Source organism: Lagopus muta, chromosome 12, assembly GCF_023343835.1.
Source record: "Lagopus muta isolate bLagMut1 chromosome 12, bLagMut1 primary, whole genome shotgun sequence".
Taxonomy (NCBI): domain Eukaryota; kingdom Metazoa; phylum Chordata; class Aves; order Galliformes; family Phasianidae; genus Lagopus; species Lagopus muta.
Window position 1 is genome coordinate 7,008,211 of NC_064444.1, and position 17,496 is coordinate 7,025,706.

The 17,496-nt window shown below is 36.2% G+C and overlaps 1 protein-coding gene across 2 annotated transcripts in view; it reads right to left on the reverse strand.

Annotated features, from left to right (window-relative positions):
• CDH8 (cadherin 8) overlaps positions 1-17,496 on the reverse strand; it is a 140,523-nt gene that overhangs the window by 112,638 nt on the left and 10,389 nt on the right. For both annotated transcript variants that reach the window (XM_048958773.1, XM_048958774.1), the window contains exons 2-3: positions 13,098-13,188; positions 12,742-13,004 (exon numbers count right to left, since the gene is read on the reverse strand). In XM_048958773.1, the coding sequence (XP_048814730.1) occupies positions 12,742-13,004; positions 13,098-13,179 (345 nt within the window). In that variant the 5' untranslated portion in view covers positions 13,180-13,188. The remainder of the gene's footprint in view (positions 1-12,741; positions 13,005-13,097; positions 13,189-17,496) is intronic.

The window sequence follows — 17,496 nt, forward strand, 5'->3', positions numbered from 1 at the left end:
GTAGGTCTACTACATACTGGCCTTGAAACTGTCCCATTAATAGATCTCTTTCCCTGAAACCATTCCTTAGCTTTGTATCTACACGGCTTTTACTTTCTCTCACTTCAGTGTGATTTATGCCAGAAGATACACAACACATTAACTGTTCTACAATGTGCTGCAGTAAAGATGATTCTAAAGAAATCCCATTTCTTTCCTTTTTTCCCCTAAACAATTATCTTGTTCTTGATAATAAGACAAAAATCTGTATAGAGATGTGGTTTTGAGCTCTACGTAGGAATAAAACAACAACAAAGAATTATTAAAAAAGGGAGTAAAACTCCTGCTATAACCAGTGCTGACTATGCCAGACAGATCTATACACACACACACACGCATACACTCAGCCTAATATATATATATTCCCTTGCAGTTCTGTATTAATCAAATAGAATACCCTGTAGAAGAAATACAGTACTAAGTAGCTCAATACAGCACTTCTGTTCAAGTTGCCTTGTACAAGCTTATTTGAGTTCTAATTGAGAGCTGAAATTCTCTCTTTTAATGCTTAGGCCCGTTTGAAGGTTACCTTTTAGTCCCATGGAGATAAAGGAAAATGTGCCAACATTTGAGAGATTTGATTACCTGTATAAAATTATGCTTGCTCATTTTTCCTAGGCAAGATACTCCTGGGTAAAGTTGTATTAAAGAGAGAATAGAAAGTGTCCATACAAAGAAAATATTTTCCAATTATGCTTCTCAAGATGCAGAAAACATTACTTGTGACAGAGGATTATGAATGAGATAGTTATAAAAGCCTAATGTACCTAAATCTACAATAAACGAAAGAAAAAAAGAACCAAAAAACATTAATAAGTGGTTATTGACTGCTTTTCCTGCACTTCATAATAAATGACAGTACCAAGGACGAATCTTTCTACAATCTTAGTGTGACACATTATACACAAGAATACCTCTCCTACTTACATTAATTGCTACACATGAAACTGTATCAGCTTTTATTTGACAACCAAAAAACCTTATGCCTTTCGAAACAAGCTTGATCAGAAATTTTCATATTAAGAGACAATTGAAAATAGTGATTTAGAAATATGAAGAATAAATGTTTCCCCATTAAAAAAAATTTGACTCGTTTCTAATGAGCAATATGCACTTCTGAAAGAATTCTGTCTAATGTTAGAAAGGTAAGGTATATAATGATATAAATTGTAATTTCTTGAAAGTATTTCATTAAACTATGTCTCCTAACCACTTTCCAATTCTACTAAGAAATAATTATTATTCCTGAGAAGCACTAGCAAGGAATATCTGAGCTCCTACATGCAGTATTTCATCACAGGTGTCATCAATTGGGAAGATTTTTAAAAGGATTTCAAGCAGTAGCAGCTCTTTTCCTGATGCACAGCAGAATGTGGTACACCATGCAAAATTACCTTTGGTGCACTACTTTTGCAATTTCAGCTCCCAGTACTGCTGTATCAAGTGTGAAGGCACAGTCACAACAGAAAAGGTTAGCAGTATTTCTAAAAGAATGACAAAGGGTATGGAAATTGCGGGGATCAGAGTATGTGGGCAGGAAGCTGAACGCTATTGCTTTCTTTTGCTTATCCTTTAGGGAAGAGCAACAGTTTCAGTAACACAGAACATTCTCTGTACCGATTATTATTATTGGCCCTTTTTAGCAGGAAATCTTTTAATACTGCCTTTGCTATACATACCAACCTGCACATATGTACACCAGTTTTCATCTCGGTCTAATTGTTCTGTTTTCCCCCCCTTCCCGCCAACTCCCAGCCTCCACCAGATGCTGCACAAACTGGATAAAAGGTTTTGCAATAAGTGCATTAAGACAGATGTACTGCCTAGTGACTTTCCTATCCAAATCTGGAATGAATTTGGTCTATTAGATCTGAAAGAACACAATGTATCTGGAAGGTTGGATTTTCCCTCACCCCTCCCAAGATAATTTTTTTATCAATTAAAATCAGTACGGTAAAGCATACAGCTTCACAAAGCAGAAATTCAAGCCCTGTAACATAATGTATCACATATGGCATAAGAAAATGTATAAAAAGGACAAGATACAAGATAAAGTAAGCAGCTGAGAAAATAATAAATTAAGGTTTAACTCCTGCTGGTCTTTTGGTCTTCCTGAGAATTCTCAAACAATCCTGACAGATTTCTTTTGATGGTGTCTCATGGGGACAATGAAAGATGCCAGTTCCCTTAGACTGCACCAAGGTTATAGCAGTGGGAAGGTTATGAAGGGAATAGACTCTGGAGGTCGGTTACTTTGTCCCACAGGAGTCTCAACTCTCCTGTGTTACAGTGATCCTCAGAGCCCTGCATACAGCACAGACTACCAGAGAAACTGGGATTTATATTCTTACAGACTTCCAACCTGCCTCAACCAAAGGGACATCAGAGGTTTTCTCTCTCAGAGACACTACTTTGAGTCTTACAAAAAAAAGAAGCCACACTGGCTTGCTTCAGGCTTGAGAAAGCATCTCTAATGTTTCCCAATCTTTCTGCATTTTATAGAATTTACAAATATGCTTCTAAGTGTTCACGTGACATGTCTGTTGACATATCTTGTATTATTGACTCAACTGTATTACTATTTTTTCACCTTACAGTATGAAAATGTAAATCTCAGTAACACATTAAAATGTCTGCAGTGAGCCAACTGCCTCAGAAAAGGCCTCCCGTCCTGCTAGCAGAGCAACATTTTGCTTTGCTTCTGTCACATTTTGTTCCATGGAGAATTGTTCATTGCAGTGTTTGTGCAGCACTCATTGGATGTAGATTGAAATATTCACCTACAAAATGTTTCCCTAAAAATCCCAAGATTTATTTATATATATTTTTATACTGCTTGATTCCTAGCATTCCCTTGCTTATCTGTAATTTGCAATAACAAGCAGGTGGTCTTCTGGAGAGGCAGAATGTAGTTCAATTACTAAATGATTACCTAATGGGATGATCGATGCTGTTGCTTTCTGCACAGAGGAAGAAGCCTAATTCTGCCTAACCCTTCAGAGTTTTAGTCATTTTCTTTCTTTACTTTAAGACAGTGTCAGTGGACTTCACATATAATATACTAAAAAAAAAAAAAAGTGAATTTAAACATATCAGTTTAAATTTTTATCAAATTGCATAGTATACATCTCTCCCAGAATGCCCCACACAGTTGAAAAGTAATTATGTGATTTCTCAGCCTTCCAAATGATGTACACTCTGTAACACTGCCACTGGCTCGTAGGAGACAGCAACTTCTAAGGAAATGGCAGAGGATTAGAAAGCTTTTTCCACAGCAACACCAAGGTACTAAGACCCAATTGCAGACATTCAAAAATCACTTCTCTGCCCATAGTTTTCTGTATGTATGTTTTCCTCCTCAGTTGCAATCTGCATATCCTATTCATTGCAGGAACAGCTCTGAGACAGGAATTGGCTCCTACCCAACAAAAAGGAGAAAAATTGTGGCTAAGGTTTTGTAATACAAATGGCAGCATTAACAGCTTTCACATTTACTGACACAGTGCGCCATTCCTCATGTGCAGTAGTTCACTTTACAAAAATACCCCCGCGAGTTCTTTGAGCGCATGTACAATGTTTTCAAAATTCACTCAAGCCCACATTGAGATTCTTTAAAAAATACACAGGGCTTAAATTTCAATTATGTCTGTAAATCTTTTTCTGACAGGTAAATTCCTGGTATATGCGTTAAACCACTTTTGTACTGTCATTTAGTTGTAGGATAAATCAATAAAAAGTAATAGTCTGTGTGTATTTAGCTCAGCACCTGCTCTCAGTTTATCAAATATTCTAGCAATTATGTGGGTGAATTAATCAAGACCCATTAATTAGCAGAAATAACCTAATAATTTGAAATATTGTATTGGCATTAAGTCTTGCTTCCGATGATTTCTCATGAAGGAAGAAACACAAACATTTTACCTCTTTTCTTGTCTGTGTGACAAGGCAACAATAGGACTTGGAAAGTATGCCAGTGGTCGCCTTTAAATGCTTTAGACTACATAGTAATTAGAGAACAAGTTGCCTACAAAATAACACTTTCAAAAAAAAAAACAACAGAAAAAAAGGAGTGAAAAATTAATAGTAAATATGTTGGTAAATATATTTAGAAAAGTTTTTGTATAAAAATATGGTAGATCTTCATTAAGCTGTTGGAGTTGAGTAATATCACAGCTAGGCATTCTGCATCCTGCTATGGCATACAGGATCATGATGCACGATTACTTTGTAGACAATCCCAAATTAACAAAAAAAAAGTTTCATTTTCCATTAAATTTAATTTTCTGATTTCTTAAGGTTGAATGTAAAACATGCATAGCTCTAAATGATGTTTGTAGTTTGATGATCTTAGAAAAAAATGTGACAAAACAGCTATGGTTTGTTTGAATGCCCTTCACTTCTTCCCCCAGAAAGCTTCCCTAATCTTGATTCTTCATGCCTAGATGCCTCCCATCAATTCTACATATAATAAAATCTACCTTTCCTTACTTGGTGACAACACCTCCATTCTATGTAAGTCATTCTCTCCCAGCGAGGGAGAAGAAAATGAGATAAGGCGGTTCGTGGATTTAAACCAGCAGACGACTAGAGCATTCTGAACTGCTAAGAAATATATTTTTGGAATCTACCTATAACTGAGCTCCTTGCCTGATTGTCTCTATTTCGTACATTCCGTCTCATAGAGGCGATCTAAGAGCAATGCACAGCCCATCAGGATGAAACGCAAACGCTCGGCTTGGCTTCTATTCATCAGGGGCTGGGTGTGTAACAGTTCCTGAGCTCAGAACCTGAAACAAGAAAAGGCATTCCTTATGTTGCTCCTAATGATTCCTCCACTTAACTCAGGAGTGACACAGTCTCCAGGGAGAGCTGCACATACTTTTTCTTAGCTGCTGGCACAAGTGCTGTAAAATAAAGGCTTTGAAAGAAATTATGGATAGGGAATCTTTACACTAATAGAGTTTCCTCAGGAAAAAAAGAAAGCTTTATTTCATACTGCGTCACCACAGGTGTTCCTCAAGGATCACCAAGAGGCTATTCAGATACATAAATATTTGCTGAAGTATCTTCAGGAAAATAGTCTACATCTATTTTCAATGCCAAATGTTCTACACATTACTTTTAAATAATAGTTACCTTTAAACATTGCCTTAAATACTTATTCCAGCAAATTATCTCTGCAATTAAGCTGATTGCTTCACATCCACATTAGGTCACACAGCTCTGGCAGCTCTGACTTTGTCCAAACAAAATACCTTCAGCTGGAAGTCCTCTGCTGGTTGCTCAGTGTGTGCTATTCCCTCTTATATCTCCTCTCACTTTACTAAAGAAAAACTTTAAAAACAGAGCTTTCAAGAAAAAAAAAAAAAAATTATGCAAACTCATTTCTGATATTTTCACACACAAACTGTATTTTCTTGTCATGACTGTGAATGTGTATTTATTACAAACTAAACAGGCAGAGCTGCCCACCGCCTAAAAGACCAACCATTCCCACGTAATTCAGCCCATGAGATGCTATGCACTTAGGTTCCAGAGATCTGTCTGGAAGCCTACAGACACTAAATTAATTAGTCCCAAAGTATTTCTCACCTTAATGTAAAATTCCTTTGGGGGGTTTTCATTATATGAAGCCTTGAAAAATTTACTATTATCACTATCTGATAATAATAAATACATCCTTACTGATCAAAAATGTGTTCAGTCACTTTGGGGAAGTCATTCCTATTTGATAGCTTTTCAGTGACTCATAGGAAATTTGTTTGCCCAGTTGAGAAAGGACAAACTTTTATCAAAGAAACACAACCACAATTGGCACTAATTGGCAGTTAAATTGACAACTGGAACAGAAGCACCCTGACAGCACTAGGGGTGGGCCCTATAGGTAGAAATTGAAAACAATTTACAAAACCAATGTTGGAAAGACCAAACAATTATAGGGCATCTGCAGAATATGACATGGAACGCTCTGCTTAATTTTTCATGCTGAAACTTCTGCATTTTGTTTGAGTTGAAAATATTTCAATTCATAGGGAGAAAGATAAGATGTTTAGATCAATGTATTGAGCAAAACTTAACAAGATTCTAATTCTTCACAAACAAAAACAATTCTCAATTTTTTTCCTTTTTTTTTTTTTTTCTCCCCTCAGAAGATGCCTTTGTGACATCAGAACAATATGACAAGGAAAGTGATGATAATGCTGAAGTAACATCAGGAGACCCAAATTATATACATTATATATATTGTTCTTACCTTCATTGTTTAAAATAAAAACAAAACCGAAACAACTCTTTAAAGTAATCCTATAATTATTGTTTAAAATTCAAGATGCAAATCACATCACAGAGATGTTCTCACTTTATTAGAGAAAAATACAGATGGCTCAGAAGGTGCCTGGTGTTTCATAGGTGAACACTACTGTGCAGGATTCATAAGCGACCTGATATTCATAAAAAACTTCAAACACTCCTTAACTGCTTTTCACATACTGATATTTGCCACTTTCATACATTACTGCTCTACCAGCAAAAAGCAGAAACACAGGAGCCACCTGATGAAATGCCTCTTTGAAATTATTACCAGTCCAGTTATGTTAGCAAGTGTTCTAAGTTGTAATTCCACTTAAATTGCGCTTATAAGTCCCAAGATCGGAGATGGGGGGAGCATGAAAGTGTTCAGCCTTAGTCAGTGGTACTCCCTGAAACATACTGAAATGAGATTCAAACTATTTGTCCTTGTTTAAATTTATTACTTTTTAATAACAAAATTCTCAGAGCTTGAAGCTAGTAAAAAAAAAAAACAACACATGAAACTTGTGCATACTCAGGAATATATATATATTTAATAAAAAATACTAATTTCACCAAGCTTACCTAAAATGTTGCATACTATATTTATTGGCTTTGTAGCAATATTTAATTATGATGTGCTTTTTTCCAAGCTACTTATACTCCTGCTGACTAAGCTGATTTACAGTATGGAAACAGGAGGGTTCTATGAAGTATACAGTCATCTCTTCTCCTTCAGAAGCACAAAAAAAAAAGGCACTCAGAATTAGTATTTTCTATAAGGAATACTGTAGAAAAGTAAGTGATACATTTCGACTTCCGAAACATAAGTAGGCAAATTACTGTATAATTACAGTTGCAAAAGAACAAAAATCTAGAGCTTAGAAAGCAATGTTGACTTCGCAACATTTCAGATATTCAATATTTTATAGCATATATTTAAATCATAGCTAGTAAATATACCAGTGTAAATTAGAATAGAATCTTTATGGTATTCTGATGCTGTGAGTGAGAATATCTAAGGTATTATACTGAGGTACCTAAGTATGAGAACTGACAAAGTCCATTAACTTAGAACCATATAATAGCCCATGAAAACTACACTAGAGTTTTACTACACCTATATTTCACAATGATTCCTTCCATTCAGGGAAACAACATATAATTTATACCCTGATGTAATGAGATTCTTAGTTACATACATTTCTATTCTGTATCTTGAATACTACAACATTTTCAGGCAGTCATGATCTCAAATTTTATGCAGGAATCAAAAGGAAAAACATTTGAAAGGAATTTGTTTAATTAAAACCTTGTTTACTGTGCATATATGTATTGCCTGGACTTCAACAGAACAATTTCAAATTTTTTAACAGTAAAACTTTACCATTTTCTTGTTAAGAGATATAATGTATGTTGGCAATGAAATCAAAGATTGCATAAAACATTTATAATGTAGAACATACAGCTTGAAGCTATTTATAAGTGCTCTCCACATTTCCAGGTTTGATTTTTACAGTAGCACAGCCTGAAGCACTTAACTGTAAAAACATCATCATGCCTCTCTACTGCTCCTCCTACAGGAAAATTACTTCTGTAAAGGCCTGAACCTAAGCCCCATATATCAAGGGAAAAAGCTTCATTGCTCTGAATGGAAAGAGCTGCCTGGCTCCCTAATTCTACAAACCATAAAGAAAAAAAGTTTTGCATTTAGCAAAGTGAAAAAACACATATTATTTAAGACAGAAGAAAGGAAGAAAAGCCCCCCGGCTACAGATTAGAAACAACTAAGTGAAACTCCACTGGGGGTAAGAGCTGATCAGGCCACATTCTTTCTGTGTCTCACTAATTTCTGGTTTGTTTCTACTCCTTTGCAGAGTTTTCAGAGCAGTTTCACAAGAGCTAACACAGCTCTGCCACCAACTACATGCTGCAGATGCAGCACAGCAGCTGTGCCTGTGACAGAGGAGCTGGCCTCATCTGATCAGGTCATTTTATGAATCTCTCATAAAAGGAAGCATGCAAAATATGCCAAATGTTACCCTGAGACTGGAAATAGGTAAATGAAAAGGTCTCAGGAAGGTTCTAGGAGAAACTGGGAAGTGCACCAGAAGTGATACCACGGAAACAGCACTGATCTGACTGACAAGCTCTGTTCTTCCACGTCTGAATTTAAGTGCCAATTCATTTAGTGTTGATGATGATTTAAGGATGATTTCTGTCACTTTCATTCCCTTTTATGTACATTGTACTTACAAAGCATAACAGTTAACTCATTCACTGGCCTGAGATTTTTCTTGAAAACATCTATTAAATTGGGTCCAATGCCATTTAAAACATCACAAAAAAAACCCTCATGTACCATAAAAAGAAAAAAACTAAAATCCTATACCTCAATCCTACTTTCCTAAAGCTTCTTAATGATATTATCTATTTCATTGTGAATTCAGTGGCTGTTTCCAGTGAAAGAACAGCAGCATTTGCTACACCACAGATTTCATAGCACATCTGCCATGGTGCTGTAAATGCATGCAGAGGAGACTGAGAAAATGCAGCAGTGTATATCAAGTAAAAGTTCTTTCTAACTAATCAAGTCCACAGGGACAGCATGCAGTGTCACAAAACATATCACTCTACAGTTGAATGAGGTTGTCAGCCACTGGGAGGCCTGCAAACTGCTGACAGCAATATGCAGTATGTGGAGTCTTCTAAAGTAGATCGAATAGCTTTGGAAAGTTCATATCTGCTTCTACAGAAGAAGCAAAAAAAAGAAAGAGAAGTAAAAAGGATATTTGTAAATCTACCTTTCTATGCTGCAGTGCTGTGAACAAAACCAAACTCATCTGAGTATGTCACAGGAACATGAAAAAGGTTACTTTGTAGGTTTCTCAAAAATGCACGTCTACTTTTTTTCATGCATAGATCAAAACAATATGGAATTTATTACGATACCATCTGTCAAAATGCAATGCAATATTAATTCTGACAAAAAAGGGAAACAAGAAACCTCAGATTCTGAAATCACAGAGGAAGCATGGATTCATATACTTTTTTTTTTTTTTTTTTTTAAACAGATGTGAGAACTCAAGTAGAGCTGCATAAGTTTAAGTTTGACCGTACTCAAACTAATGGTGAAAAGTGACATTAAAAACTTATAAGAAGTTCAGGAATAAAGGCAAAAGTTTTTTTCCCATCCTTTACTTGTCACTGTAGGAAACTACCATGCTTTACATGGTACCATGCTTTACATACATTTACAGAAGAATTCATATAAAATTCTCATATTAGCCTCACCCCAGATTACTGCATTTACTAGAGCAAATACATTGGGAATGCATTTATTAACACGTACTCATGCAGAATAGAAACTAATATGTGACTTTGAAGACACTGGCTGTACTGAAACACTTAAGATTTTGAAGAAGTGTCTTCCCATCTAGAAGCTGCTTCTCCTGGAAAAACCTATCAGCCTTAGGAGAGATGACACCTCGCTCTCTGTCTTACCAAACTTTCTCTGTTTTCAGAAATTTGGGTATGTGAGCTTGTATAACCAAGATGTTATAATCACAATATAATTGTGTATAATCAATAGATATCAAGATGTTATAATCACAATATAATCAAGAGAGTAAGGCAAAACAAACAAGGATCACAAAAAGAGAATAAGTAGAAGAGCTTACCCTTGGGTTGAGCTCACCAGAAGATACCAAAAGAGGGGATCTCCAGAAGAGATCCTTCCCCTCTGGTAGCCAGCTCTTAAATAGGTCCAGGAGGGGTGGAGCCTGGCTCCCCCCCTTCCGGCAGCACAGGTGAATTGCCTTCACCTGTGCTCCTCTGGCTGACTCAAGGCTCACCTCAGGTGATTAATCAGAGGTTCAGGCCGTGACTCAGCAGTTCCCATACAGAGCTTTATAACTCATACAATGAAAACATAGAATTTATTTTAAATGGAAGCCTGAATATGTCATCTGCATTGTGTTTAGATTTAATTAATTTAAATTTTCAGTTTTAATTTGATGATACTAGTTGCTAATCACATGCTTCTAGTCCCCACCTTTCAGAACACTGACTCAAAAAAACATTACTTAAGTATCAATTTTATCCTTAGCATTTCCCTAGTGCTGAATTCTGAGTGGGCTTTGAAGGCGTATTTGAAAAGATATATCAAGTTATACTTGTGCATACACTATTTCTGGTAGGGTAAAAACATTTATTTCTGTTTTTATTTAACTAGAGCAGCTAATGACCTGCCCATACCAATTATATGTGACTATGAAAACTACTATGTACACGCCATAGGACTGTAGAAGGAGACAAAAATGAGTAACCCAAACATCCATAATGAGATTTGCTTCAAGAACATTTTCTTTGAAGTACTGAACTATCAAGGAACGTATTTATTTGGAGTACTTTGAACATGTAAAAATAACATACAGGCTGCACTGTCTCTGTAACGGCACAGAACCACATCTATACCCAGATGCTGCTTCTTGTGCTCAAGATGATCCAAATATGGACCTCTGCTTTAGCTGGCACTGCCTGTTTAACAGAAAGCTGTTATGTGTAGACACTTTCTGCATTTATCTGGATAGAGTGATAAACTCAGGCAAGATTTACAAAAATATTTTAAGCTATTTTCTGGAGTAAACCATGGATTTCTTCCTGTAAGAGTGAATTTCATTTTTTGCTCTTTTCCATCTAAATCATGCAGTGTTTTAATTACACAGCAGTCTCAACAAATAGATTGTCACAGCATTTCAGACTATCAAATTCTATTCTAACTGCCAGCAGAAGATGGGATAATGTCTTCATTGGTTTGGCTTAGTTTAACCCACCTCTTCTGTTCACTGATGAAGTGAACAACTCAGGACATTATGTCCATAAAAACAAACAAACCAAATAAAACAACCAACTTCTCCTCAGCCAAAACTAACAAACAAAACCTTATATTGCAGAAATCTCAAGACATGGATATATTCTGAAAATCAAACTGCTACAAAGTACAAACTTGGGACTTTCTGCAGCCAGTTAAAAGCCACTAAAAATCATTTGTAGATAGATAACAAAACATTGTGAAAATAATATGTTGGAGAAAATAAGAAATAAATTTAACATTTGTAATAAACATAGTGCTGTTCCTCTGAAATTGAGGGACCAACTACAGAAAAACAAATGAAAACAGACTTACAACACCTGATCTACATGCAAACTAACATAGCCCTCAAAAGGCACTGAATCTAAAGTTTATTATTCTGTCTGACCCTGCATTTAGATAAGAAGTGGCTACATTAGGAAAAATTCAGGAATACACTTGATATGTAGATTCTTTGACGATTGCTACAGCAACTGATACTCCCTAGGTTATACTACATGCTGTTCATTTTTCCAAAATTATCATGAGATTAATTGACATCCATCATTTCTGTTTGCTAGTTCGTTTTACGCAATTTTAGTGGCTGGGAAACGCAATGACAATATATTTAGTTCTTCAAAAGGAACTGATTTTTTGCAATAAACACACATGGTATTTTTAATTGCTCACTATAGGCCAGATGAATTTAGAAGCATTTTCTAACTCTATTTTCTAACTGTATAATTTTCTAACTGTAATTCTAAGGTAATTCACTCCTCATGAATGCAGATGGAACGTAATCTTGTTTCAGAGAAAGTGCAAATCTGATTCACAGAATAGTGGCAATACACAGTGATACAAATAAGCTAATGCGTGGTAAAAATCAAAAGTTTCAGGCAACACTCAAACAAGAACACAAGGAAAAACATTAACGTTCCTTCTGATCTTTTCATCTTTCTAACTTTGAAACTAGATTATGCAATCTGTGTCAATAATAATAAACAAGCATGTATATCAGGACTTCTCTGTAAACTAGAACCCTACGATTTGCTGTTTATACCACACTTTCGTTTTTATAATTTTGATTCTTTGTTTTGCTGAAATTCTAGCAAAGCTGGAGGTAGCAAATGACCTATAAGTGGAGTAAGCTTTTTGAATGAACAAATAGGAACATGTTTGGAATTAAAGGAACGTACTAAAAAGCTACGTTAGAGAAAAGTCTTCAGGTAACAAAGATAGAAAGCATTGACTACTGATACCAAAGAAAGATGTGCACACATCCATGTATTTCTGTCCTAAAAACAAAATTCATAAAAATGAAATAAAATGTAATTTTGTAGTAAATAGCAAGTTAGTTAACCAGAAAAAAAACATATATTTAAACAGCAGTATATTTAAAGCAGAAATTTATGAGTACTAGAGAAGAATTTTAGAATAATAGACCACTTCAAATTTGAATTTCTTAGCAGAATGAAATGACAGCAGACCTTCACATGCCATACACTTACGTATTCAGAATAAATAAATAAATAAACAAATAAATAAAAAGAATCTTGCCTTACCCGGCCAACTAGTATTGGTTCAGGTCCAGAAAATTCTTCTAATACAAACATTTGATTCCAAACCCAGCCTCTCTTGGAACGGTTCAAAAGTCTTTGCTCTTCAGTTAGCCTTTTTAGTCCTGTACTGGATCCACTTGGTAGTACTTGAGATTGATTCATTGGAGCCATATAAATGGAAGGAAGTACAGTAATCCATAGTATTATTAATGGAGTCCATGTATCCATAAGCATTTCCGTTAGTCTTTCTGGCATTGTACCACAAGCTACGCAAATCACCACAGAAATGAAATTATTATTTTGCTTTCCTCCAGACTGTAGCAATCCAATTCATCATGCAGTACAGAACATTTACTTACAGCTCCTCCATGTGTTTACAGCACAGTCAACGTAAAAGTAGCTTAGATTATAAAAACATGATCCATTGAGTTTTCCAGTCATTAAGGATTCCTGGTGGGGGGAGAAAAAACAAAGGTCAAATCAGTGACTAAGGAGCTTAGGAAAAACGTTTTAAAAAATCTTACTTATTTTAATATCACAAACAAAACTTGCTAGGATTTAAATTTGTAATATGCATACTAGAGTGCATTAAACAGGTTAAAAAGAAAATGAAGTGACTCTGAATTCCTCCATTGCCTGCAATAGCCAAAGAAGACTCAGGTGAGTGCTTACAAACACTCAGGAATGCATTTTACTTCCAGTCTGCATTGGCACCTGATGCAGCTCTTGGCCCTCTTACTATCCTATACTTTTTACATAGTTAAATTTCAAACATTTAGTGTGTCAAGTAACAAAAATTTGAATAAAGTAATGTTCTTGCATATGGAGTTATCTTCTTTTCCTCCACAAGAAAAAAAGATTTACTCCTGGTAAATGTATAAAGCTCTGGTACTGTGTTCTTATATCAGCAACCATGAACCTGCAGCAGCACAACAGCTCAGCAAACCTTCACAATTCAACAGAGGAACAAGGCTGGAAATTCCACTGTGAAATGCATGAATCCCAAACCACATCTCTACCAAAGCCCCAGTAAGCTGATTTACACACATCTGCAGTCCAGGATCTTCAGCGTCTCTCTCACTTTCAGACAAAATACACACTCAGATTTTATCTCAAAGACATTCTCCTTCATAGGCACTTGGGAGCCCTTTGTCTTCCTTTCCCCACACACCCCTTCACATATTAGAAGTCCACATCAGGTTTTAGCTCAGTGTAAATATTCCCTGAAATGGACAAGCGGGTTAACATAGCAGGGCTTGCTAATGCCATGCTGATAGGCAAAACGTGAAAGGCAGCCATAGATCACTTAGCAAGATAAATGCAGGGTAGCTCAGGGAGAAGGGCTACATTACAGCTACTCTAATGAGAGTGGAGTTTTGTAAAAAGATTCCTGATACATTTTCATTGACTGATTCATATCCAAGCAATCTCAAGAGAAACCACTGTTTACAAAGTAGGTAGAACTGCGTATTCACAATCTTACACTGTACCTTAGGCTGTTTTTTCCTTTAAAATGAGTTTCTAGTGGATTTTTGTAGGACTACCAAAATACTGGGGGGGAGACGGGGTTGTTATTTTTGGCACTGTGTGTGTTGCAGTTTATATTTTTTGGATTCAGGCAAACTCATGGAGGAAAAAATTTGAAAATGTGAATAACGTCAATACATGTTAGCTGTTTTTTTAAAAGCAAACAAAGGAAGAAGATAGTTTTTTAAACTTGAGTAATTGCCAAAGGAGCTGTGAAATCTACTGCATGAAAATCTGAAACTGTGAGAAACTTGTCTTGTTAAAACGGGAGAAGAGTTGTTATCAAACTAAAACTCAATATCTCAAGTGCCATGGAAGAACAGTAACCTAATAGTGCAGCACTTTGACAATGCATCAAGAATGAGGAGAATACTCATTACAGAAGTAACCACGCAGCTTAGAAACATCGTTTAGGCCTCATTGCTAACTGAGATGGAAAGAAAGGAAATGGAGAATACAAAGTGCTTTTGCGAGGGAAATGTGAGAGAAGAAGGAAAGACTTTCCATCTTTCAGACTTCTTTAAATCCCAGAGGGGAGAACAAGGAACAACAGTCAAATCGCTCAGCAGGAAGGGTCTGCCAACACACCCTCTGGAAATGCCCCAGGCCAGGGAACTGAAGGGAGGCTGTTGCTGCCACTTTCTGCCAGGTGTTACAATGCCATTTTCCAGGGGCAGTGGTAGAAAGCATCAGAAGAGAGAAGCAGACAAACTTGCAATGACAGCACTAAATACTTTGTTTGTGTGGGGTTCTTGTGCACGTGAGTGGCCTTGCATGTGCATACATGTACCAAGAACGAGAAAAATCATTTTTTCAGTAGAGCAAGATTTGAAACAGAGGAGAAATAGAACCTCAGTAAAACAGAGCAACAGCTGTCATCTTCAATGAGTATGCAGGATTAAATTCAAAACTGGGGACATAAACTGAAAACACAACAGCCTTTCTATAGCTGAGCATTTTTGGTGTTAATACCCAAAGCAATGCTTATGCCAGAAATGAAGGCCCATAGGAAACAGCCAGAATGTTATTCTGTAATTCCAGAAAGCCTTACAATGGACCAATGTGGGTCACCTTCTTACTAGCAATAGTTGAAACTGCTGAAGATTTTCTTTGTATTCACAAGACCAAATAATAATAAATTAAAACACCTTTTTCATATTCAAAAGGCTTTTTGAAAACATTTCCTAATTAATCTGCACAGGCTCTCTTTTCTAAAAGAGATGAAACAAATGAGATAAAACACTATGATGCTCACAGAAACACTTCTGTTTGAAGCAAGAACAGGATATTTGTTTTTCAAGCTGCCTCTCTGAATCTCTGGCAAGCACTATGTTCACTTCAGCACACCTCTCTCATTCCCCTCCTCCCCAGACTTCTTATTACTCTTCACTTACTCAAATCACATTTAGGTTGCAGCCACCAGCAATAACCCATCAAAATTCACTGTGACTGGACCATCCTCACAGTAGTTCCCTATTGAGAAATACCTTAAGGCAACTGAACTGAAAGTACACAATAATGCACACACCACGTCACTGAACCTCACCAAATGACATAATCCAGCAAAGAATACCATTATGCAAGCACGTTAATACAAGTGAATGAACATGGAACTGCAAGAAATTCTCAGGTACCAGCAGGAAAATAGGCAACGCTAGGCAGTGCAGGGTAAATAAAATAGGTAATCTGATGGGGCTTTTGCATGCATCTGTGTAATGCAGGGGATTATGACCAGTGTTTAGCAGTATAGCTGGGTATGAATACCTCTACAACTGGACCTAGACTGTTGGAGCCTTTAGAGATTAATTTGAGAAAGAGATTTATTTGGGCTTCACTGCTCTGTCAGTCAATCATGGCATTTACTTGGTGCAGTGCATGAAGACTGTACTGTCCTCAAATGTCTTCAACAAATTTGGAAATGATTTTTCTTCTCCATTAAATGCTTATTCCTGCATTTTCATATAGGTTATTACAAGAAGCAAGAAGTACCGAGTAGCTCAGTTATAATCCGCTGGATTAGATGTGTAGGAGCAAGTGATATGGTTTCTGAATCAGGCTAGTGTAACATTCTAAATAGCCACTTGTAAAAGGAGATTTTGCAGTCAGGGACAGCTAACAGGACTGTTTTCCCTTCTGCTGTAACACTGGGGTCTAGAGGAGCAATGACCAGAATGACAGCGAAGTTACTGCAGTAAGGCCAAAGCTGCCTTGTACTAAGCAAACAGAAGAGGACCAGCACCAGACGACAGTCAAGTAAGTCGTTTCATCCTCATAAAATTCTGTTGCTTTTGATAGAAGCATAATTTTCACTTTGAATTTTCAGGTATTCAAATGCCTCTGGGCTGTTTTCTTTAATAAAAGTTCATAATTCTTTTAAGTGATTTCCCAGCAAAGTGTATGATATGTAGAACCACAGATACAACTCTAATCCTGCAAAACTGTATACAAAACAGCCTTTGTCAACCATGCATCTCTGACAAGTGAAAATGCTATATAAAACTTAAAGAATGCATCAAAAAGATGAAAGAATGTTAACACCATGTCAGATAGCAAAGTCAGAGAAATGTCTCATTTCAAAAACATAAGACTGTATTTGTGAATTTGGTTCTCCATGCATAACGTAGGGGGAAAACAAGGATAAAGCCAAGCAGTTTGTTTTCCACTTATTCTCTGTGCTGATGAACTTTTAGGAAAAGATTATTCTATTGAAGGAAAACGCACGATGGAGCACAACTCATGCCTAATACTGTACAAGTTTTACAAAAGAACAAACATAAAATGACTACCATTAAGTTCATAAGCTAACACTGCAACACAACTCCAGCCTACTGACTTCTGAAATTACCATAATACACACTGCCACCTCCTTTGGAACTAAACTCTATGCAGATTACTTGTATAAGTTGCCTCTACAAAGTCAGAATCAGGTACGACAGCAGGCAGTTATAGCAGATATTCAAATTGATGACAGTTCTCATTTTGTGTAATGCGGAGTGGGAAATTATATGGTTGCTGGTGTATTTGCAACAACTAATTTTGGAATATGTGAAACAAGTAATTTCATTACAGCTATTTTAAAATCATCTTGTAGTGCTACAAAGTGGACACTGGAATGCAGGAAACGTTTAAAAGATGAATAAAGTTTTAAAAGTCGTTTAATACATAAACTGCTCATTGAAAAAGAAGCAGGGCAAGATCACAAAAAGCTCTAAAAAAAATCAATTTATTTTT